Raw genomic sequence first — 26,224 nt, forward strand, 5'->3', positions numbered from 1 at the left:
AGATTCGAACTTTGTCACGTTGTGGTCAGGTATATTAACAAGAGGGCCTGAAAGGCCCAAAGTCGCTCACCTGAGATAAAAAGAAATGACTTGTTCCTTGCAGCCCAATCTATCAATAGAACAACTGTTCTAACCAAGTTTCATGAAGAATGAACAACAAATGGCCCTCCTGGCGGCAATGTTTTTCATCAGACTGGAAGAATTTTTGAACTCGTCCAAGATATTATTGGTACAAATCTTCTGACAAAGTTTCATGAAGATCCAACAATAAATGTGGCCTCTACAGTGTTAACAAGGCTAATATTCATGACGCACAACGGAAGACAGACAATTGACAAAAGATGATCACAAAAGTTCACCATGAGCAAAAAGAATTTTGCTCATTAAGATTGTCACCATGTTTGAAGATGATATTATTACAACTAATTGAGTAAACTTAATCAAGATATGATAACAACATTTGTACTCATTAAGTGTCACTCAGATTGAACTAAAAATGTGACTCAAATTATGCACAATGTTTCACTATAAACACCTGTAGACATTCAAAAAAACTACCAGCCCCCTCAGAGCCTTGTTTTTAAACAAATATGAACTATTTTCAGACTCACCTTGCAATTATATTTCCAATTAAAAAAATAATAATTCCGTTTTAAAAAACAAATCTTTGATAATCGCACACAAAAAATTCAGACCTCAGCAATAAACAGTGTGCCTCAAAAATGATATCTTCTCTTATCTTTGGTGACACACATCAAAGAAATAGCACAACAAGGTATCAAGTTGCTGATCTAAAAAGAGATGTGTATTGATTTGTGCTCAGGCAGCTGATAAGGGTCAGTTGGAGTAAATAAGTGTGCATTCATGATTGGAATTCAAACAATTCAAGTTATGAACAATTTTTGTCTAACTTTCTTAATTTTCTGCGAAATAAATATTGATACTTAAAACTTTGAGAATATTTACAAAGAGTGTAAACAATGTTTTAGTAAAGCCAAATAAGGAAAAATGCCCCGCCCCCTGGTGGCCGTGTTTGTCAACCAACCCAAACCATTTTCATACTCGTCCAATATATTATTAATATGAATCTTCTGACAAAGTTTCATGATGATCAAACACTAAATGTAGCATCTGGAGTGTTAACAAGTTTTTAAAAAAGCCATACAAAGCCATATAAGGAAAAATGCCCCGCCCCCTAGTAGCCATGTTTTTTTAAGCAACTGGAACCATTTTCTAACATGTCCAATATAACATTCGGAACAAACTTCTGACCAGGTTTTATGATAATCGGACAATAAATGTGGCCTCTAGAGTGTTAACAAGGTTTTACTATAGCTAAATAAGGACAAATGCCCCGCCCCATTGGCGGCATGTTTTTCAACCAACCGAAACCATTTCTAAACTTATCCAAGATATCATTGAGACCAATCCTCTGACCGAATTTCATGAAGATCGGACAATAAATGTGGCATCTAGAGTGCTAACAAGGCAAATGTTGACGCCGCACAACGGACGACGCACGACGCACGGCGGACAAAAGGCGATCACAAAAGCACACCATGAGCACATTGTGCTCAGGTGAGCTAAACAAAGTTAAAACCTGTCTAAAGGTGGTAAGAAGTAATATACTCGCTGTAGCGTTAAATTGAAACTGCACACGCTACAGGTAGGTCAGTTTACTACAAAAGGGGATGTCAATCTACTTGCAACAATCACACAAAAAGCCAACATAAGTGAGATAAAAATATGAGACATTGGTCACAGTCCCTTGATCGTTTAATCGTTTTTGCTCCTATCACAAAAGCATAAGGTCGAATGTTAAGCAGCCGATAAATTGCCTACAGGAAATGGTGAACGACAGCCACATGGTGTAGTGTCATCAAGCGTTGTATTCAGACGGCGACGCATGCATGACACATGGTGAATTTCACAAAAGTATCAAAAAATAAACCTATGCACGACCTGATCGAAAAACAAAATAAGTCTCCCATCGCATCTCTGATTTCAAATTTCTACCAGCTCTGATTGAATCCTATAAGGCTTCAATTGAAATCTCTACCAATCTTGACATTTCATGACGTGTCAACAAGTTAACTATATTGATCAGTGTCATTTAATGTCATGCGATGCATATACAATTTCATTTAGTTTAATCATACGCTTGGCTACAAAATGCGTTATCAAATTCTTTGAACCGCGGTTCAAAGTGTGTGTAAAAATAGAACACATCTGTTATCTGAGACAACCAATCAGCGGAGCTTAAACCACAATTAGACGATTAAAGCCGCGACTTAACTGGTCATTTCTTAACTATAGATTTAAGAGACTTTGAACTGCGGTTCAAAGTCTTAAATTGCGGTTAAGAGGCGCGATATGCACATTAATTATTTAACAGTTAATTATATAGTTAAGAAACATTAAACTCGAGTTCAATGTGCCGTTTGCACATTACATTCTAAAACCCGAGTTCTTAACTATAGGGTTAAGAGACTTTGAACTGCGGTTCAAAGTCTTAAACTGCGGATTAAAGTCTTAAACTGCGGTTCAAAGTCTAAACTAGGGTTAAGACGCGCGGAATGCACATTAATTATTTATCAGTTAACTATAGGGTTAAGAGACTATGGACCCGAGTTCAAAGTGCCGTTTGCACATTTATTCCTTAAACCCGGGTTTAAGTGTTTGAACCGCGGTTCAAAGTTGGTCTAAACATAGATGCAAATCTCTTATATTCATAATTCAGAGACAACTAATCAGCGGAACTTAAACCACAATTAGAAGGCAAATGTCACGATTTCATTGGTTGTTTCTTAACTATAGAGTTAAGAGACTTTGAACCGCGGTTCAAAGTCTTGAACCCGGGTTTAAGAAATTAATGTGTAAAAGGCACTTTGAGTCCGGGTTCAAAGTCTCTTAACTATATAGTTAACTGTTAAACCTTGGTTTTAGACAATAATGTGCACTTCGCTTGCAATAGTTCTGTGTTCTATGATTGAATTTTGAATGCTGACCATACAATTGGATTGTCTTCCCATTTATTTTAATAGGTTACCAACATGCTCCAGGCTATATGTAATCTAAAAGTAATCCCTTATTTTCAGTGAAATTGCTCTTCTAATAAATAACCATACTGACGAACATTCCATGGTCACATCATTTGAAGTCCTATTTTCATATCGAACTATATTTTCCTTACAACAATTCATCATTCAGAGCAATTGATTTAGACTGAATTGTTTAATATTAAAACCCAATCCACCTATTCTTTCCTATCTAACCATTAAAGACAACCAACACTTCTTGGTCTTTAAAGACTCAAAAACTTTAACACAAAAATTCATCCCCAATTTCTAATATTTGAAGAAAGTTTTCTAATTAACACCTTTTGTTCTCGCTTCCTAATAATAAGGTTCCAATCATAAGCATAACCCTTCAATAATTATCACACTAGCATACCCAGACTGTGGGGGGATCCACACCCCTTCCCTAGCACTTACAATCACCCTCAGTGATCTTCAAACAGACAAGTTTCCTCACATCAAACACCCAGCCCCCTTCAAAATCAGTGCCACACATTCAAACCATTTACACCGGGCCTGTTTGTGACATTAGTAGCTTTTAAATGAAGCAGTAAATCTAAATTAAACTCTTTATCAAATGGCCTGTCAAAGATTATATTACCAGCTTAGACCAGGTTTAATAGCGAGGTTGAGTCTTTACCAATGGTTCTGTACCGCGCTGGAAAATTAACCAAGCTTTACAGGCGATAACACAGATTCAGTATTTTTTATCATAGCAATTTTGGTGTTGAAGTAGACTCCCAGATTACTGTTTAATACATACGGCTAGAAAATTAGAATCGTTTATAGAACAAACTTAAGGAAGTCTTTGAACTGCAGGGGTTCAACAAGGGAGAGCACTAAATTGCTTACACCAAGGGACACGACTGGAGGTCTTACAATAAAACATTGAATTTGGTCAGCAAAGGGAGAGCGCTTATGTGGTTCAGCAAAAAGAAGAGCGCTAATGTGGTTCAGCAAAGGGGGAGCACTGAAAGTAGTGCAGGAAAGGGAAAACACTGAATGTTGTGCAGCAAATGGAGAGAACTGCATGTGATGCAAAGGGAGAGCACTGAATAATGTGCAGCAAAGGAAGATCACTGAATGTGGTGCTACACAGGGAGAGCACTGAATGTGATGCAGCAAAGGGGGCCACTTAATGTGATGCAGCGACTGCAGAGCAATGAATTTGGTGTAGCAAAGAGAGAGCACTGAAGGCGGTCCAGCAAAGGGAGAGCATTTAATTCGGTGAAGCAAAAAGAGAGCACTGAATGTGATGCAGCAAATGGATAGCACTGAATGTGATGCAGCAAAGTGAGAGCACTGATTGTGATGCAAGAAAGGGAGAGCACTCAATAAGATGCAGCTTAGGGCCGTATTCCAGTTGCTTCTTAAGTTTTCACTTAAGTTAAAGAAATTTCTTAAATACATTTCTTAAGTTAAATTTGAAATGTCAAAAACAAAACATGAGAAGCTTAGTATTTCTCTTTAAGAAATTCCGTCAAGAGTTGAAAGAAGTTAACTTAATTTTAAATATATGATAAAAATACAAAGAGTAAAGAAAAAAGGTTAAGTTAATTAAGCTACCAGAATTTAACTTAAGTGAAATCTTATGTTCAAAGAAAAAATGGCGGAGATAAGAAAAATTATTGCGCAATATTTCAACTTAAGTTATTTTTTAAACTTAAGAAGCTACTGGAATAAGGCCCCAGGCAGAGCACTGAATGCGAAGCAGAAAAGGGAGAGCAATGAATGTGAAACAGAAAAGGGAAAGCACTGAATGTGGAAAGCACTAAAACACTTACAAGTTCCTTTGTTGGTAGCAGCTCCTTTCTGATCTTGAAGACATTTTTCAAATAAACTCGGAGACCTTTTAAAAAGCGTTTCTGAAATAGAGACAGTGACAATTAATAATTCATCATGCAAAACTCAATATCATTTTCCCCCAAGGTCTACTTTATAACATGTTAACAATAGTGTTCAGCCGACTCCTGTGTATTATAATTGACAATTTGCTATACACATGCAGAATTTATTTTTCGATTATTTCTGGCAATAACATCCAGAGTATATGATATTTACGAAGACAAATGATCTGCAAAGCAGGGACTGAGGCATTGTGACGTATAAAGACAATTCTTAAATGTACTGAAATACTGTAATACACAGTATTTGTGTGTTATGCAAATGGGATGAGGAATACTTTAGGACTGTTACTGAATTTTAAAATCAATAAACAATAAGTACTATCAGTACATTGTAAAACGTACGATGTCCTATAAAATCATAAATCACAAAACAAATATTACAAGAGAGCCTGAAATACCCAAAGTCGCTCACCTGAGCTAAAAAGAAATGACCTGTTCTTTGTAGCCCGAGAACAAATGTTCTAACCAAGTTTCATGAAAAAATGAACAACAAATACCCTCCTGGCGGCCATGTTTTTCAACAGACTGGAACTATTTTTGAACACATCCAAGATATTATTGGGACAAATCTTCTGACAAAGTTTCATGAATATCCAACAATAAATGTGGCCTCTACAGTGTTAGCAATGCAATTATTCATGACGCACAATGGACGACAGACAATTGACAAAAGGTGATCACAAAAGTTCACCATGAGCAAAAAATAGTATGCTCATAAAGATTGTCACCATGTGTGAAGATCAGCAAGTGTCATTCAGATTGAACTAAAAATGTGACTTAAAGTATTCACAATGTTTCAATTTAAACAACTGTGATAGTGCGGTCTCGTTCGCTTACGCACGTGAACCGGTCACGGGACGGTAACGAGTTATGTAATTTTGTGAGCACGTATGTAATACGGAAAAATTCATCGAGTTTAATTAAAGAACGCTTATTTCCGGTCAGGATGACAACACTGACTGGTTGTAATTCAATTGACTAAAGGCGTCCAGTCAGATACGCCTGAATACACTCAAAGAATTAATCTATAAGTGAAAACCAGAGCAGCTTTAATGAAAATAACTAACTGTTATTCTAAGAACTAGGAAAATAAAGAACAATGACAGAGAATTAAGAACAGGTACAAGCCAAGTCTAAAGAATCTTAGCATCGTTAAAAATGAACAAATAAAGCAAATACCATAATGAATGTTAAAAGAAGTTCACAATCTGTCAAAAAACTGATTTAAATATAAGTTACTGTTAGTCTAGAAGTTGCTTCAAAAATTTAGTTAATAAAATAAGTCTAACTTAATCTAAAGAACACAATTTATGGAGAGTGGGAAACTCCAGTGACTCAAATGTAAACAAATAAGAGGAATTTACAAAAGTTATTTCAATCAAAAGAGTGTTACTAATTTAGAAAATGCCTAACAAAAATTAGCTAAATAATGAGAATAATTTGGAAAATAATGCCACAATGTCTTGATGCTTGTGTTACAATAATTAGGAGTTTAAATATTTCAAAATTCGTACCTTTTTCAAGAGTTGTTACCTTTTCAAGAAAGCATGAAGAAGTGACTGTAACAGCCAAAACAGCTCATTTTATACAGTTCTGAGAGCACTGGCAGAACAGTCTATTTTTTTCTTCAGAACAATTCAAAATATCCAAGCTACACATGCATTCAGCTATCAAAAACACACCAATAATCAATTATCAATAGTTTAGCTCTGGGAAACTCTGTAAGGGTTTTCTCAAAGATGGCTTATCAGTAATAGTTCCCATTATAGATTAATTTGCTACAAACTGATTGCAAATGTGACAAAACAATAAGTACATATTTACACAAGAAATTACAATTTAGCCTAAAATGTCATTATACTAGAAAAAAATGCATTTTGAAGTATTTACCCATTATGTGTTTTGAAACCAAGGGGTCTAACAAAGCCCAGAGCAGAACTAAAATAGATTTGGGAACCTGAGTCAGCAGGGTAAACAAGGGAGTGAACTGTTAGAAAGTATGTACAAGTTATCTTTCTGTAACATTATGGCTTATCAGACTCTTGTGAAAAATGACAAAATAAAATAAATATTATGTAATGATATTCAGCTAAAGCTAAATTTTATCACACAACTTTAGACATACAAAAAACAACCACCCCCTGTGAGCCTTGTTTTTAGACAAACATGAACTATTTTCAGACCCACTTTGCAATTATTTTTCCAATTAACTAGAGTGTTAACAAGGTTTTACTATAGCCATATAAAGCCATATAATGAAAAATGCCCCGCCCCCTGGTGCCCATGTTTTTCAACCAACCGGAACCAATCTTCTTACCAAATTTCATGAAGATTGAAAAATAAATGTGGCCTCTACAGTGTTAAGAAGGCAAATGTTGACGCCGCATAACGGAAAACGGACGACGGACGACGGACAATAGGCGATCACAAAAGCTCACCATGAGCACGTTGTGCTCAGGTGAGCTAAAAAGTTAATAGTTTGAGTGTAAAGGTCACAGTGGCCTTGGCCTTAAACCTTGTGACCTCAAACCATGTTTGATTGTAGATCTCAATACGATGCATGCACATGTGAAGTTTAAAGAACATGGACCCAAGAGTTTTCATTTTATGAGCAAGATTAAAGTTTTTGGACACACACACACATACAATGACAGACAGACAGACAGACAGGTCAAAAACAATATATCCCCTGATGATTCGATCTGGGGGCATTACAATGTAATCTTAGATGCCGAGATATCTCAATCAATCTTGAATGAGTCCTTTCAAACCTGAATGAAAGCCTGGTCCAGGACCTCGATGCTGTGGCCCACCGTGCATTGGACCATGGGGCCTTCCAAAGGGAGGTCGTCCCTGCATGTGCTGCGGGGATGGGGGTGGACGCCTCATTCTCATCCCAGCCCTGGGAGGGCTGCTCATTCCCTCAGTACCCCCCGGGTGCGATGGCGGTGGGGGAGGGTGTGGTGCTCGATGTTGAATCTGGTGTGGGACAAAGGATGGTGTGGAAGTCGGAGCTGACATGATGGCCGGTGATGGTGTTGGTGGAAGCATAGATATACTGCGGTCCAACATTGGCTTCTTGGCCGGAGGCTCATTGCGACCAACTGAAATAGAGAATTACACATTTGATATGCATGCTTTATAGTATGGGATATAACTTGAAACCATCTCATTATCCCTACGCTTTTTGAAAAGCGTAGGGATATTATGGTTATTTTCGCCGTCTGTCCGTCTGTCTGTCCGTCCGTCCTGGCCACTATCTCCTCCTACACTATTAGCACTATAACCTTGAAACTTACACACATGGTAGCTTTGAGCATATGTGCGACCCTGCGCTATTTGGAATTTTGATCTGACCCCAGGTCAAAAGTTATGGGGGTTAGAGCGGGGCCGGGACAGAGATTTTCACTGATTTGTTTATGTTTTTTACATTAACTTCTTCATTTCTACACCGTTTTACTTCAAATTGATACTGAACATCTCTTATGACAATACGGTCAATCTCAACTATGCATGTCCCCATTACTAACCCTGGGGCGCCCCCTGGGTCAAAAGTTATAAGGGATGTGGTGGGGACTGGTCAGAGATTGTCACTCATTTATTTATTTTATTTTACATTTTCTTCATGTGTACACCGATTTTCTTCAAAATCATAGTGAACATCTCTTATGACAATATGGTCAATCTCAACTATGCATTACCAACCCAGATAGACCACGCCCACTCAACATTTTGTTTTAACATAACTTCTTCATTTATTCACCAATTGACTTCAAATTTATACTGAACATCGCATGGTCAAGATCCCGAGCTTTTTCAGCATAATTAAAAGCAAAGCCAGATTGGCGGTCAAGACCCCGAGCGAATTCTTAATTAAAATCCAAGCCAGATTGGCAGTCAAGACCCCAAGCTATTTCAGCGTAATAAAAATCCAAGCCAGTTTGGTGGTCAAGATCCCAAATTATTTCAGTATTATTAAAACCCAATCCATTTTGGCGCTCAAGACCCCAGGCTATTTCATCATAATTAAAATCTAAGCCATTTTTGTGGTCAAGATCCCAAGCTATTTCATGTTTATTAAAATCCAAGCCAGTTTGGTGGTCAAGATCCTGTGCTATTTCAGCATAATTAAAATCCAAGCCAGTTCAGTTGACAAGATCCAGAGCTATTTCAGCAAATCCAAACCAGATTGGCGGTCAAGACCCCGAGCGATTTTAGCAGATTTAAAATTCAAGCCAGTTTGGTTGTCAAGATCCCGAGCTATTTCGGCACATAAAAAAATCCAAGCCAGATTGGCGGTCAAGACCCCGAGCTATTTCAGCATATTTAAAATCCAAGCCAGTTTGGTGGTCAAGATCCCAAGCTTTTTTAGCATTATTAAAACCCACGCCATTTTGAATGTCAAAACCCCGAGCTATTCCGTCATAATTAAAATCCAAGCCAGATTGGCGCTCAGGACCCCGAGCTATTTCAGCATAATTAAATTCCAAGCCAGATTGGCGGCTAAGACCCCAAGCTATTTCAGCATAATTAAAACCCAAGCCATTTTTGCGGTGAAGACCCCGGGCTATTTCAGCATTTTTAAAATACATGCCAGTTTGGTGATCGAGATCCCAAGCTTTTCCATCATCATTTAAATACAAGCCAGTATGGTGGTGAAGTTAACGAGTTTTTTCAGCCTAATAAAAATCTAAGCCAGTTTTGTGGTCATCACCCCAAGTGATGCAGCCTTATTTAAATCCATGCCAGTTTGGTGGTCAAGATCCTGAGCTATTTCGGCCTAATTAAAATGTTAGCCAGTTTGGTGGTCATGATCCCGAGATATTTCAGCATAATTAAAATCTAAGCCACAATTCCCATCCCAGGACCCCCCCACATAGGCAACACCCACCCAAACTTGCCGCACCATTTCTAGTTCAAATGTAAATCAATTGCATACATTAGCCTGCATAGTTACACAGTAAAGGGAAGACTATTTGCCAATTTGTACAGCAAATGTTCAAGACAAAACTGTTATTGTCCCATTTTATGTGTCTTTAGTTCACCAATAACCTTACCTCACCCAGTGCCAACATCAGTATGATTCTGTTTTCTATTATTAAATTGTGTAAAAAGTGACTGTGTGTAAAAAAAGTATTTAATAGTATTTAACCCTTTACCACTTTGAAACCTTTTTTTACGCATTTGTGATCCATAAGAAAGTTAAATTTTATTTAAGACCTTTATTACTTAAATCAAGTTTTAAAGGCTTCATTTCCAAACCTAAGATACTGATAAGCAGCGAACAGCATAAAACCTGAAAGGACTGCGAGTTAATCGCAGGTTGTTCTGGTTTTATGCTGTTGTCACATAGCCATTTTCACTTTGCTTCTGAGTGGAAACTGGTCAAGATATCTCAACCAGAGATACGACATACTTTGGGAATAAAAACAATTTATACAAGAGGGCCTGAAAGGCCCAAAGTCGCTTACCCGATATTATGTGCAGCCCAAGATGTAATTAGAACAAATAGTCTAACCAAGTTTCGTGAATAGTGAACACCCTGGCGGCATCATCAACAGGCCGGATATATTTTGATACACATCCAAAAGATGATTGAAACAAATATCCTGAACAAGTTACATGAAAATCGGACAATAAATGTGACATAAAGAGTGTTAACAAGTTTTTACAACAGCCGTAAAAGGAAAAATGCCCCTCCCAATGGTGAACATTTTATTCAACCAACTGGAACAATTTTTGAAATCGTCCAAGATATCTTTGGTCCAGTTTTTGTGACCAAGTTTCATGAAGATCAGACAATAAATGTGGCCTCTAGAATGTTAACAAGGTTTTACTATAGCCATATAAGGAAAACTGCACGGCCGCCTGGTGCCTATGTTTTTCAACCAACCAGAACTATTTGTAAACTCATCTAAGATTTCATTGGAACAATTCTAGTGGCCAAGTTTCATGATGATCGGACAAACATCGTCGCTTGATTGCTATCTCCATTTTTTCAAAAATGAGTTTTTTTTATCGCTGTGTTAGTGAGAACAAGATCTTTAATATGACGTAATCGGAATCAAGATTCAGTCGTCACAGAAGAAGTTGTTGGATACCATTTTGCTCTATCTCCCACATTTTGTATAAAATACAGAAGAAGTTGTTCGATTCTATTTTGCTCCATCTCCCACATTTTTACAAACGGGTGAATGCTGTACTGCACCATCTCCGGGACTTAGAGCATAGTAATTAACGATTAATATATTTTTTAAGCAGAATGCTCTTTCTCCATACATAAAATTGCAAATATCATTAACATATAATTTACTTAAGTAAATATTTAATTATATTCATATTCTCCGTTTGCTGATAAACATTCCGATATATTGTTGTCCACATACGTGCATAGATAAGTGAGAAAATAAAGGTTAAACCTTTAAATTCGTTTTTCTCCAAAAAATGAAATTGGTAGTTAGAGCACTATAGCAATCAAGCGACGAAATTTGGCCTCTACAGTGTAAACAAGGTTTAACTAAAGCCATATATGGAAAAATGCCCCGCCCCCTGGTGGCCATGTTTTTCAACCAACCAAAACCATTTTCAAACTCCTCTAAAATATAATTAGGATGAATCCCCTTTCAAAGTTTCATTAAGATCGAACAATAAATGTGACCTCTAGAGTGTTAACAAGGTTTTACAAAAGCCATATTTTATAGCGATTTAATGAAAAATGCCCCGCCCCCTGATGCACATTTATTTCGTGCAACTAGAACCATTTTAAAACATTGCAAGATTTCTTTGGACAAACCTTCTGACAAAGTTTCATGATGATCGGACAATAAATGTTGCCTCTACAGTGTTAACAAAGTTTTACTATAGCTATATAAGGAAAAATGCCCCGCCTCCTTGGCGGCCATGTTTTTCAACGTACCGGAACCATTTCATTGGGACAAATCTTCTGTCCATGATTCATGAAGATCTGACAATAAATGTGGCCTCTAGAGTGTTAACAAGGTTTTACCATAGCTATACATTTAAACCTGAGGGCATGTCCTTATGAGCTAAGCGGCCAACCTGCCTTTTGTGACCAGTTCTGGTCCGCCCGTTCATTTCTGCATATGACACTGGTAGATTTTGCCTAAGCATTTTTGTAAAGAGCGATGTCATTGGCTGTAGTTTTCCAATCTTCCAATTAAAATCGGACTTTAAAAGTGTTTGGTATTTCTTTGTTGTTTCGTTTGTAAATGGCGTTTTGTGAAGTGAAAATCAGAATTACGTAAAGAACGAACGAATCTCACAAAATCTCGCAGATTCAAACATAAGTGATTTTTTATGGGAATGGTTAGAAACAACAGTGGATAAAAATAAGAAAGCAATACCAATTCTGAATCGATACGAAACATCGACTTTCCTGACAAGGCCAAGTGTTTTTCATGTGAACAAATCTTGAACTACGGATCCCGTGGTAAATTGTCGTTAGTTTAACACTGTGACAGTTTATATCATATTTCAAAGGTAAAGACATTGATAATAAAACAGGATTGAATACCTTTTAATTTTGCTCAGCTGACCCTCAACTTCCTTAAATTGTGCTAAGCAGCCAACCTGTCGTGTGCAGCGAGTTTGGGTATGTCCATTCACTGGCTGCTTACCACAGGTTTAACTGTATAAGGAAAAATGCCCCGCCCCCTGGTGGCCATGTTTTTCAACCAACAGGAATCATTTTCGAACTCTTCCAAGATATTATTGGGATAAATCTTCAGACTAAGTTTCATGATGATCGGAAAATAAATAAGGCCTCTAGAGTGTTAACAAGGTTTTACTATAGCCATATAAGGAAAAATACCCCGCCCCCAGGCGGACATATTTTCAACCAACCGGCATTATTTTTGAACTTGTCTAATATATTATTCGGATAAATCTTCTTACTTAGTTTCATGAAGATCGGAAATAAATGTGGCCTCTAGAGTTTTAACAAAATTTTACTATAGCCATATAAGGAAAAATGCCCCGCATCTTGGCAGCCATGTTTTTTAAGCAAACGTAACAATTGTCAAACTCTATAAGATATTATTGAGAAAAATCTTCTGTACAAATTTCATATAGATTGGACAATAAATATGTCCTTTAGAGTGTAAACAAGGCAAATGTTGACGCCGCACAACGGACGACGGACAAAAGGCAATCACAAAAGCTCACCGTAATCACATTTAGCTCAGGTGAGCTAAAACGATAAACGGAACAATTTCTTTTAAGAATATGCTTATCTAGTTTATTGATTTGAAATCCTCTTGACAACATTTAAAGAATGTACTTTCATTTCATATTGGTCTGAAAACAAGGCAAATTGCCCCAATTCGACCGGTATTGGTACATTTCCCAAAGTAAAGAAGAAAACGATGTTATGGAAACACTCAGCTTGTACATGCCATTACAATTTTTACAGTAAATTTGATTAATCGTTTTGCTGCTGTGATAGCACCAAACTAATATTAAACTATTTTGTTAATGTTAAACCTTGCAAATCAGACTAAGATTAATATAAACACACGAGTAAACTGAAACTCAACATCACAACTAAGAAGGTATTTGATAAAAACAATACTATATTTAAAATAACCACTAAGCAATATGCCGTTTCCATTTAGTACAAATGATTTCAGCTTGATGCACGATGATAGGTTATACTTAATATGAGACGCAGACTCGCCTATTGTTGGTGAACTCTGTCTGGCAGGGATATATATATATATTATTATTATTATATATATATATTATATACATGGACAAGACATTTGACTTATTATTTGTCCATATGCTTTGCAGGTCTGGTATGTCGTTATCAAAGTTGAAATAGTACGGCCATGTTTTTCAACGAAAAGTAGCCATTCACGAGCTAAGCCGAGACCTCGATAGAACTAATGTTCGGACCAATTTTCATGCAGACTAGACTTTACATTTGGCGTCAGAAGTGTTAACAATTGTTAATTATTATCATATAAGGAAAACTGCCTAGGCCTCTGGCGGCCAGATTATTCAACCAAGCGGAACCATTTTGGAACTCAGCTGGAAAATGTTGTTACACAATTTAATTTAGACTTGACTATAAATCTGACTTCTAGAGTGTTAGCAAGCTTTTTCTTTATTTTGGCGTAGTGACCTAGACTTTGACCTCGCGTGACCCAGATTCGAACTTTGCCACGTTGTGGTCAGGTAAATTAAAAAGGTACCTTAATAGATCAACAATTTGCTTCCGTTTTTTTTTTTGTTTTATTCTTATTTCTATTGCAATGCATATCAGTTAGACTTATCCGCCGAATAAGGTTTTTGCCTTTGACGACGCTAATATCGACTGGCGTCCATTACAATTCGTTGTTCATTTTATAAATTGTCTGTGAGAAAAGTACCGCGGTTTTGTGAGTGTAAACAGAACAGACATAATAAATCAAAACAAACAATACCGAAAACCCCAAATTAATACAATATCTTACATAGTTTAATGATTCGTTAACTTTTAACAATTGAGGACAGTATCATTGTCGGTGGTCGAGTCTAAAATACATTTATATGTTAACCTCTGTCCCTGATGCAAGTTGTGGAACAAAATTGAAAATTATACAATTTTAAGCCGCGCGTTATTATATGTTTTTCTTACCTTGATAATTTTACAAATATAAACGGAACAGTTGTGTCTTTTAAGAATATACTAATATTATTCATTGATTTGAATTCCAATTGACAACATTTGAAGAACGTACTTTCATTCCATAATGGTCTGAAAAAAAACGCAAATTGACCGGTATTGGTAATATCCCCAAAGTAAAGAGGAAAACGATGTTATGGAAACACTCAGCTTGTACATGTCATTAAGATTTTTACAGTAAGTTTGATTTATCGTTTTGCTGCTGTGCTAACACCAAAACTGATGCATATCATCAAGGTCACAGGAATAGTGTAATCTGATTTTCTTTATTAAGTGCTGTTTGAAATAATGGAAATTCATGTTGTTAATTTTTTAACGTTTTTATATCATGTGAACTGCCTATTACAGTGTTGTTGTTAATGTTAAGTCCTGCAAATGTTTATTAGACTAAGATTTATATTAACCCACGAGTAAACTAAAACACAACGCCACAACTAAGAAATTATTTGATAAAGTCAATACTAAGTTTATAATTACCAGTAAGCAGTATGCCGTTTCCATTTAGTTCTAATGATTTCAGCTTGATGCACGATGACAGGTCAAACTCAATATGAGATGAAGACTCGCCTATTGTAGGTGAACTTTGACTGTCAGGAACAGTTATCTTCAAGGCCAAGACATTGGACCCGTTATTTGTCCATATGCTGTGCAGGTCTCGTATGTCGTAATCAAAGTCTAAATAGTACCCACTGAGTTTGAGTACAATATCCTTTTGCTGATTGGCAACAGCTTCTCTGTATCCTGCTAGTATGACGTGTTGAAGCCCAGATTGAATCATTGGTTGCAAACAACCAACATCGTGTTCATCCATCATGCCAGAAAGCTTATTTGCAGCCGACATGTTCAGTCCGCAGAGAAAGATGAACACCTGGGATATGCCCAGATATGCACCCTTGTGGCATGTGAGGTATCCGGAAATGACTTCATCAATCAGATTGGTATTGCATGCAATATGATAAGCAGCCAGGAATTCCTGAATGCTCTTATGAATAAATGAAAACGATGAAGATGGTCTTAATGCAGGTGCCTTGTGTGTCGCTGATAAAATACCGGACTTCAGTGCAAAGTTGTCTGGATCTAGTTGACCTAAATTGAATGTCTCTAGATCCGCATTGGTGAATACCAGAGCTTTTTCCTGTCTATCTGCAAACAACAAATAAAATGCTGCTTCAGCAAGTCTATTCAAGTGTTCAATATTGGGTTGTATGTATTCGGTCCCTGTGAAGCAACGAAAAGGTGGCACTGGACATTTTTTATTTGTGCTCTTCGCCTTCTTGAAAAGACTTTCAAGCAAGATGCTGTACATTTCACACTTAGAGCCCTTCAGTTCAGTTCCTTCTGCCCACATTTGTACAATCAAACACATCATCATCGGGGAGTACAAATGCTCTAACAAGCCAAATTTCTGTACATAAGATTCAAATTCAGATTGTTTTTTGTCTAAATCTTGTCCATCCTTACAATCTTTCCTACACCCCAGGATTGTTCTGCTCACTTCATACACGTTGTTCACTCCATCAAGTTGCAGCAGTTTGTCAATCTGCGAATCAAGTATTTTTGCTTCTGTAATCTTCCAAGGTCGAGTAGTTATCAACAAAACGCAATGACTGTGTACTTCAAGCAGTATTGGCAGGTTGTGATGATCACCCGTACCGATCCATTCATCTAGACCATCCAGTAATACCAAGCAACGTTCACGTTTCATGATCTCATTCAATAGTATGTATGCCTTTTTGCGGTCTTTTTTATGTGAGTATATACAGTCAACTATCTGCTCATTTATAATTTTTCCGATATCAAACTGATCAACAGATTCCCTTAATTGTACATGGAAGACAAATTTAAAGTCTTTCAGAGACGTTAAATCGTCAAATACATTAGAGTCTCTCATCTGTGTATTAGAGTTGAAACTTGTGGTCTTGTCATCCATTGGCAGCATCGTCACGAATGATTGTTCTGATGCAATTTTACACCAGTCCATGACCAATTTTGAAAGAAAAGTAGATTTCCCAAAGCCTGCTTCCCCTTGAATAAATATATGTTGATTAGGTTTGGTATCCGATAAAAACAAATGTTGGTATGTAGAAATTTGTTCATCAGTTTTCTTGAAAAACCCTCTTTCCTTATTCATGAGTTTTATATTCGGTGGCATATAAATATCAAGTAACTTTTCCTCAGCCCAGTCATCCAATGGGAAGGTATTTACGTGGCAGAAACGTTTCCTGTAATCCTTCGTCAAAGCTCAAAGCATCTCTGAAATCATTTATGGGAACATAATTTGCTATACATTAAAACACATAAGACTTTTCATTATTATATTAATCATTATTAAATACGTAATATATTTTCGTAAAAATATTAATCAATTTTATAAAAACTGGTGTAACCATTAAAGATCTGTTTTGTCCCCAGTTGCGCAGTGCGCAAGTCTGTATATAGTAGTATCAACACAGATATAACAAGAGGCCCCAAAGGGCCCTGGTCTCTCACTTAAGAGACTTAGATGGAAAGAAGCAAAGATTAAAACTCTTCAGCAAATATATCAAATTATTGGTAAATATTTCAAATTATTGGTATGACAAGATTGACTTTAAAAATAAGGTGTTCCAAAGTATTCACAATAGGCCTATATAGAAAATAATCCCACCCACCATGCCGGCCATGTTTTAATACCCAGATTAAAATATATATATATATATATATATATATATATATATATATATATATATATATATATATAAGCAAAATGCTTCTTATATTTATATTGAGAAAACTGCCCCATCCCCTGGCGGCCATATATTTCCACTGATCACTACCATTTTCAAACTCATCTGACATATAAAAAAACTAATGTTATGATCAAGTTGTACGATGATTGGCCAAAGAATGTGACTTTTAGAGTGTTCACAAGCTTTTTAGTATATAAATTTAAGGAAAATGACCCCCGGCGGTGATTTAACTAGATAAATCAAAACCATTGTTGAACTCACCGTCGTATCAAGGAAAAACAAGTTCTGACCAAATGTCATAAAGATTGGGCAAAATAATTGTCTTCCAGACTGTTCACAGTCATAATTTCACTATTTTCATATATAGAAAACTGCCCCACCCCTGGCGAACCTGTTTTTGTACAGATCACAACTATTTTCAAACTCAACCAAGATATCCATAAATCCAATGTTTTTACCATGTCATGATGATTGTACAAAAAATGTGACTTCTAGAGTGTTGACCAGCTTTTCAGACTATATAAATATAAGGAAAAAGACCCCCTCCTCCTGGCGCCCATGTTTTTTCACCGATCCGAACCATTTACGAACTCAACCGTCGTCTAGGAAACTGATGTTCTGACCAAAGTTCATAATGATTCGGCGAAAAATGTGTCTTCTAGACTGTTCACATGTCTTCACATATATCGAAAACTGCCTTATCCCCTGGCGGCCATGTTTTTCCACTGATCACGACCATTTTCAAACTCCTCCGAGATATCAACCAATTTTGTGACCAAATTTCATGATGATTGGGCAAAAATGTGACTTCTAGAGTGTCCAAAAGCTTTTTTACAATATAAATATAAGAAAAAAGACCCCCCCTTGCAGCCATGTTTTTTAACCGATCCGAACCATTTTCGACCGCATCCTTTGTATCTAGGAAACACATGTTTGAACCAAATTTCATGAAGATTGGGCAAAAAAATGTGTCTTCTAGACTGTTCACATGTGTTCACTAAATACATATAGAGAAACCTGCCCCACCCCCTGCCGGCCATGTTTTTCCACTGATCACGACCATTTTCAAACTCGTTTCAGATATCCACATAACCAATTTTTGACCAAATTTAATTACATTTAGGGAAAAAAAATGTGTCTTCTAGAGTGTTCACCAGTTTGTTTACTATATACATATAAGGAAAAAGACCCCCCTGTCGGTCATGTTTTTTCCCCGATCCGAACCATATTCGAACTCAACCGCCGTATATAGGAACGAAATATTCAGACCAAATTTCATGAAGATTGGACCAAAAATGTGACTTCTAGAGTGGTAACATGTTTTCACTATATACATATAGAAAAGAAAACTGCTTTCTTTTGACCTAGTGACCCAGTTTGTGACCCAGCATGGCCTAGTTTCAAACTCGGTCGAGGTATAATTGAGCCAAATGTTCTGACCCAGTTTCATGAAGATCGGACATAAAATGTGGCCTCTAGAGTGTTCACAAGGCAAAATGTTGACGACGGACGCACGACGCACGACGGACAACGGACAAAAGGCGATCACAAAAGCTCACCATGTGCTACCTGAGGACAACGTGAGTTGCTCAGGTGAGCTAAAAATGTTGCAGGCAAAACATAACCCATTAGGAATGGGTCCCTATAAGAGGCTCAACTTTAAAAACAAAAATGTAATAACTTTTTAATATTATTACATATTATGTAGGGACAAAAAACATTAACCTTTTAACCGTTTGTCGTAACCGGTTATTAACCGATAACATAACAGTTTCTTAATAAAAATGTATTATACAATTTATTTTAATATTTTTTTTTATGTATGCTTTATTTTGTATTTATTTTTTCCTGCATAAAAGCATATAAGTTAAAAAGTGTTAGAACTACACACTATTCATTTTTACGTTTCATTAATTTATTTTTGGTTGGGCCGCTTATATTGCGCTCGCGTAGCATCGCTCGCAATAATGTTGTGTTTCTTTGTTCATTATGTTGCTATGTTTAAACTAAAATTAATTTACCTAACTTAATATGCAGAATCTGCACAAAACAACAAGGTTCATTTAGTCAAGAAAATAACGCTTTTTTCTAGTTGGATGCGAGCCTTGGTAACAAGACGACCTGTTTTCGAAAACACTTGCTCCGATGGCACGGATGTCAATCACACGGACAAAAGCTTTCGGGCTACATGCGAAATTTATGCAAAACGTAGTTTATTTTGTATTTTTTTACATCACCATGTCAACGGGTCGCCATCGCATTTTTGTTAACGCACCGTACAGCGCAACTTTTAAGCAATCGCACAAATACTAAATTTAATTTAATCTTTTTAAAATAAGATTTTAAATAATAATTATCAATAAAATAAGTTTAATAAAATGCTTTGTTAAATAAAAATTGTCCCAGACAATAGTGATGGCAACGTTGGTGACGTAAATTAATAATAATAATATTAATTTCTGATAGAAAGGAATACGACGTTAACACGACAAGTTTTTAACTGCGAATGCAATTCTTGGTAAAATTGTCGTGTGCAATCAGTGTTGATATGTATTAACAAAACATCGAAATAAGCCATCAATTGTCTCAAGCTGATTCTTATCGCGTGTAAGATAAATGTGTCAATTACATATTCGTTAATAGCCCTCTATCCCCGCTGTTCGCTAGTTTTAGCGAATAAAATAAAACAGCGCGATTATCAACACATCTCCTCTGTCTGTAATCCCAAAGTAACTGATTTTTTGTTTTATTATTTGTTGACACGTTACTTATTACTGTTGATGGAGCGTCATATTTTTTTTCTAATTTGACGCCAGCGCAAGTTGGCAGTATATCGCACGCAAGACGTAAAATCGCACGAACGATTCCATTAAAAAGCATAATAAAAAAAATAATTCAGGTTAACCTTTTCCCGAAAATGAAACTGTTTAAATGGACGTTTCGGTAGGTTAACCGGTGAACCGGTTAACTTCTTGCATCCCTAATATTATGTGAACATAACATTCTTAATGTTACCTCAGCGTGCACAAAATATGAACACAATGCATTCATATTGTCCTCGGAATTTGTCAAATAGTATTTCTATATAATAAGTACACATTAATACGCTGATATGAAGGTTTTGCACCGTATACTTTATCGTGATTTTCTTTGGGAAGCATATAGTTGCCAGTTTGGGGTTCATTTCTTACTTCCTTACTTCCGTCACAGTTTTGTTACAGTTTCTCATAGCGCCTTCAATACTTTACCGATCTTTTCCATATTTGGCATGTAAGTATCTTACATGGACCTCTACCTTTTGATACAGTTTGAGGTCACTGGGGTCAAGGTGACCGAGGCAAATAATGGATTTTCCGTCACACTTTTGTTACAGATTCTAATAGCGCCTTCAATATTTTACCTATCTCTTACATATTTGGCAAGTAGGTACCTTGTATGGACCTCTACCTTTTGATGAGGATTGACGTCACCAGGGTCAAGGTCAAGGTCACCGAGGCTAATAATAGATTTTCAGTCACACTTTTGTTACAGTTTCTCATAACGCATTCAATATTTTACCGATATCTTCCATATTTGGCATGTAGGTACCTTGCATTGACCTCTACCTTTTGATGAGGATTGACGTCACTGGGGTCAAGGTCAAGGTCACCGAGGCTAATAATTCATTTTATGTCACACTTGTGTTACAGTTTCTCATAGTGCCTTCAATATTTTACCGATCTCTTACATATTTTGCATGTAGGTACCTTGCATGGACTCCTACTTCTTGATGAGGTTTTACGTCAATGGGGTCAAGGTCAAGGTCACTGAGGCTAATAATAGATTTTTCGATACACTTATGGTACAGTTTTTCATAGCGCCTTCAATGTTTTACCGATCTATTCCATATTTGGCATGTAGGTACCGTCCATGGATCTCTACCTTTTGATCAGGTTTGATGTCACTGGGGTCAAGGTCAAGGTCACCGAGGCTTATAATAGATTTTCCGTCACACTTTTGTTACAATTTATCATAGCGCCTTCAATATTTTACCGATCTCTTCCATATTTGGCATGTAGGTACCTTGCATGGACCCCTACCTTTTGATGATGATTGCCGTCACTGGGGTCAAAGTCAAGGTCACCGAGGCTAATAATATATTTTCTGTCACACTTTTGTTACAGTATCTCATAGTGCCTTTCATATTTTACCGATCTCTTACATAATTTGCAATTAGGTACCTTGCATGGACCTCTACCTTTTCATGAGGTCTGACGTCACTGGGGTCAGGTCAAGGTCACTGAGGCTAAAAATAGATTTTTCGTCACACTTCCGTTACAGTTTCTTATAGCGCCTTCGATGTTTGACCGATCTTTTCCATATTTGGCATATAGGTACCTACCATGGACCTCTACCTTTTGACGGCGTTTGGAGTCACTGGGGTCAAGGTCAAGGTCACCAAGGCTAATAATAGATTTTCCGTCACATTTTTGTTACAGTTTCTCAAAGCGACTTCAATTTTACCTATCTCTTACATATTTGACATGTAGGTATCTTGCATGGACCTCTAACTTTTGATGAGGTTTGACTTTACTGGGGTCAAGGGTAAATATAGATTGTCCATCACACTTTTGTTACAGTTTCTCATAGTGCCTTCAATATTTAACCCATCTCTTACATATATGGCATATACGTACCTTGCATGGACCTCAACCTTTTGATGAGGATTGACGTCACTGGGGTCAAGGTCACCGAGGCTTATAATAGATTTTCCGCCACACTTTTGTTACAGTTTCTCATAGCGCTTTCAATATTTTACCGATCTCTAACATATTTGCCATTTAGGTACCTTGCACGGACCTATCCATTTTGATTAGGTCACAGGTGTCAAGGTCAAGGTCAATGAGGCTAATAATAGATTTTCTCAAAGTCACACTTTGGTTAAAGTTTCTCATAGCGCCTTCAATATTTGACCGATCTCTTATATATATGGGATGTAGGTACCTTGCATGAACCTCTACCTTTTTGATGAGGTTTGAGGTCACTGGTGCCAAGGTCACCGAGGCTAATAATTGATTTTCTCAAGGTCACACTTTTTTTTCAACACAGTTAAACAATATATCGACAAAGCATCATTGGGGAGCATCCATCACTTTTACTGATATCCTTGTTTTATGTTATTTTACATTAACTTCTTCATTTCTACACCGATTTACTTCGAAATGATAATAAACATCTCTTATGACAATACGGTCAATCTCAACTATGCATGGCTCCATTACCAACCCTGGGGCGCCCCGTCAACACAGACCACGCCCACCAAAAATTTTGTTTTAACATAACTTCTTCATTTATTCACAAATTGACTTCAAATTAATACTTAACATATTATGGTCAAGATTTGAGCTATTTCAGCATATTTAAATTCAAAGTCAGATTGGCGGTCAAGATCCCGAGCTAATTCATAATTTAAATCCAAGCCAGATTGTCAGTCAATACCAAAAGCTATTTCAGCATAATTTAAATCCAAGCAAGTTTGGTGGTCAAGATCCCAATCTATTTCAGCATTATTGAAACCCAAGCCATTTTGGATGTCAAGACCCCGAGCTATTTCGGCAAATTAAAGTCCAAGACAGATTTGAGGTCAAGACCCCAAACTATTTCAGCATAATTAAAATCCAAGCCAGACTGGCGGCTATGACCCCAAGCTATTTCAGCATACTTTAAATCCAAGCCAGTTTGGTGGTCAAGATCCCAAGCTATTTCAGTATTGTTAAAACCCAAACCATTTTGGCGGTCAAGACACCAGGCTATTTCAGCATAATTAAAATCTAAGCAGTTTTTGTGGTCAAGACCCCAAGCTATTTCGGGCTTATTAAAATCCAAGCCAGTTTGGTGGTCAAGATCCTGAGATACTTAAGCATAATAAAATCAAAGCCAGATTGGCGGTCAAGACCTCGAGCTATTTCTGCATAATTTAAATCCAAGCCAGTTCAGTGGTCAAGATCCAGAGCTATTTCAGCAAAACCAAACCAGATAAGCGTTCAAGACCGCAAGCGATTTAAGAATAATTAAAATCCAGCCAGTTTGGTGGTCAAGATACCGAGCTATTTCGGCACATATAAAAATACAAGCCAGATTGGCGGTCAATACCCCGAGCTATTTCAGCATGATTAAAATCAAAGCCAAATTGGCAGTCAATACCCCAAGCTATTTCAGCATAATTAAAATCAAAGCCAGTTTGGTAGTCAAGATCCCAGGCTATTAAAGCATTATTAAAACCCAAGCCATTTTGGATGTCAAAACCCCGAGCTATTCTGGCATAGTTAAAATCCAAGTCAGATTGGCGGTCAAGACCCCGAACTATTTTAGCATAATTAAAATCAAGCCAGATTGCCGTCAAGACCGCAAGCTATTTCAGCATAATTTAAATCCAAGGTAGTTTGGTGGTCAAGACACCAAGCTATTTCAGCATACTTAAAATCCAAGCCAGATTGGCGGCCTAGACCCCAATCTATTTGATCAAGATCCCAAGGTATTTCATCATCATTAAATCCAAGCCAGTATGGTGGTCAAGATACCGAGCTTTTTCGTCCTAATTAAAATCTAAGCCAGTTTGGTGGTCATGATCCCGAGCTATTTCAGCATAATTAAACTCCAAGCCACATTACCCACCCCAAGGCCCCGCCCACATAGGCCAAACCCACCCAAAATTGCCTTTTCGTCCGTCCGTCTTGGCCACTATCTCCTCCTTCACTATTATCACTAGAACCTTAAAACTTAAACACATGGTAGCTTGCGGCGTGGGGATACGCGTCGGCCTCTGCCGCGCCATTTCTAATGTGAATTATTACAAACTTGTTGTGCTTGTTTATTATCTTTTATGAACAATGTAATTCGAACACTGTTGAAATGTGTGTAAATGTACTTTTCTATCGGTAATTTGCATTCCACTTTTCAAGTGTTTTGTTATGATATTGTCTGTTTTAGAACTGCAATTTGCAATATTGCAACTGCTAATCGCCTAATGCTTAAATGTAAACCGCAATACGCTAAACTGAATTCGATAACGAAACTAAACTTGCTGTCAGCACTACTTAATGACGTATTCAAACGATAAATTTGCGTTTAGCAAGCTTTTTAATGTTTCACACAGTTTATAGAAAAAAGGTCGCGGTTATTAATTTTGGTAAATAGATCAATGCTTAATAGAAATGAAATTATTGCAATTCGAATACATGGATTCAAATATTTAGTGGTTTGTGCAAAACTTTTCACTTTTCATTTATCTAATATTCTACCACGGTATATGGCTTGTGAAATATGGATTGTTTGTCAAATATTAAGTGCACGTCAAACAGTTATTGTAGTTGATAGAGTAATACAATTTACATGTATATGGGGTATAGCTCATATTGAGGCGAATTTGTGTACAAAGCAAACCCAATGACAAACTTGCTACGCCTCGTTCATATTCTTCTTGTGCAATTTTGTTAAAACCACACACTTTGCCTTTGACCTTGACATGACATACATGTAAATCAATACATATATATGCAATTTGAAAGTGTGCAAAATTGTCATTAAATCTACAGCCTAGTTAGCAAGTTACTTATTATTTTTCAAACGGTACCGCTTTTATAACCGATAGTAGGATTTCTATATGTATATACGTCCATTTTGACAAACGCGATTATTTTTAAGTTTTAAAGCGCAAAAAGATGGATTTGTATCATGTAATCACCAGACATATTCTAATTGCCATAGCTAAAATGAAATATATAGCCTAGTTAGCAAGTAATTTATTATGTTTCAAACGGTACCGTTTTTAAAACCGAAAGTAGGATTTCTGGACGTGTACGTCAATTTAGACAAACGCTTTTAATTTAAAGTTTTAAAGCGCAAAAAAGACTGACTTCTACCTTGTAACGAGCAGATATATTCTAATTGGCATAGATAAAATATGTTTCTTATTTATACTTAAATTTACTATGCCAAATAAGTTATGTGGCGTTAACTAGAACTTGACGCTGATGATCAGGTCGGAAGTGTAACTCAAATGAGCTTATATTTGTTAATGAATTATGGCTTGTTTAAAATAATAAAATGTACATGTATACTTATCTTTTCACTAATTTGTGTACAAAGCAAACCAATTTACAAACCTGCTACGCCTCGTTCATATTCTTCTTGTTCAATTTTGTTCACTGCCTGTATATTGCTTTCAAGGCGTAACTCTCCTTCCATGGTCTTGCTTTCAATGGGCACTTCGCCTTCCTTGGTATTGCTTTCAAGGCGTAACTCACCAGCCTTGGTCTTGCTTTCAAGGCGTACTTCTCCTCCCTGAATCTTAGCCTCTAATGTGTTTACAGCTATTGCAAGGTTCTCTTCCATCTGTTTATAAATTAGCTCTCCAGGCTTTTTCACATCTTTAAGGTTTGGTTGCCCTTTTTCAACAGCTCAGCCAGGTCGTTTAAAGAAGTTCTCTCATTCTGCAACTATATTAAGAACTATGTTTGGTTGTTTTTTTCTCAATAAACATGAACCTTTCTCATTCATAAATGTTAAACTATATAGTAACAGAAAAGCTTAAAGTGTTCATCGTAATGTTTACATTTTTTTAAATTATGTATTCACCCAACATTAATATGATAAATATTTTGAAAGTAATATGTTGAAAGCAATATTACAATTTAACATCCATGGCAATTTGAAAAATATATTTGGTGTGTACAAACACAAATCAGAAAGCTTTTTATTTCGGCCATGACACATTCTTTATAGCAACACTTTCTCTCTCTATGAAACAGTTTTGAAAACAAAAAACACGTATTGAGCTTTTGC

At 36.7% G+C, this 26,224-nt stretch overlaps 1 protein-coding gene across 1 annotated transcript in view; it reads right to left on the bottom strand.

Annotated features, from left to right (window-relative positions):
* The window catches only part of LOC127841590 (uncharacterized), a 32,020-nt gene extending 6,129 nt beyond the window's left edge, over positions 1–25,891 (bottom strand). The window contains exons 1-4 of the mRNA XM_052370511.1: positions 25,546–25,891; positions 15,150–16,925; positions 7,756–8,088; positions 4,862–4,942 (exon numbers count right to left, since the gene is read on the bottom strand). Coding sequence (XP_052226471.1) covers positions 4,862–4,942; positions 7,756–8,088; positions 15,150–16,824 — 2,089 coding nt within the window. The 5' untranslated portion in view covers positions 16,825–16,925; positions 25,546–25,891. The remainder of the gene's footprint in view (positions 1–4,861; positions 4,943–7,755; positions 8,089–15,149; positions 16,926–25,545) is intronic.
* Between the last annotated feature and the right edge of the window lie 333 nt (positions 25,892–26,224).

The sequence above is a fragment of the Dreissena polymorpha genome, chromosome 8 (genome assembly GCF_020536995.1).
Source record: "Dreissena polymorpha isolate Duluth1 chromosome 8, UMN_Dpol_1.0, whole genome shotgun sequence".
NCBI classification, from domain to species: Eukaryota; Metazoa; Mollusca; class Bivalvia; order Myida; family Dreissenidae; genus Dreissena; species Dreissena polymorpha.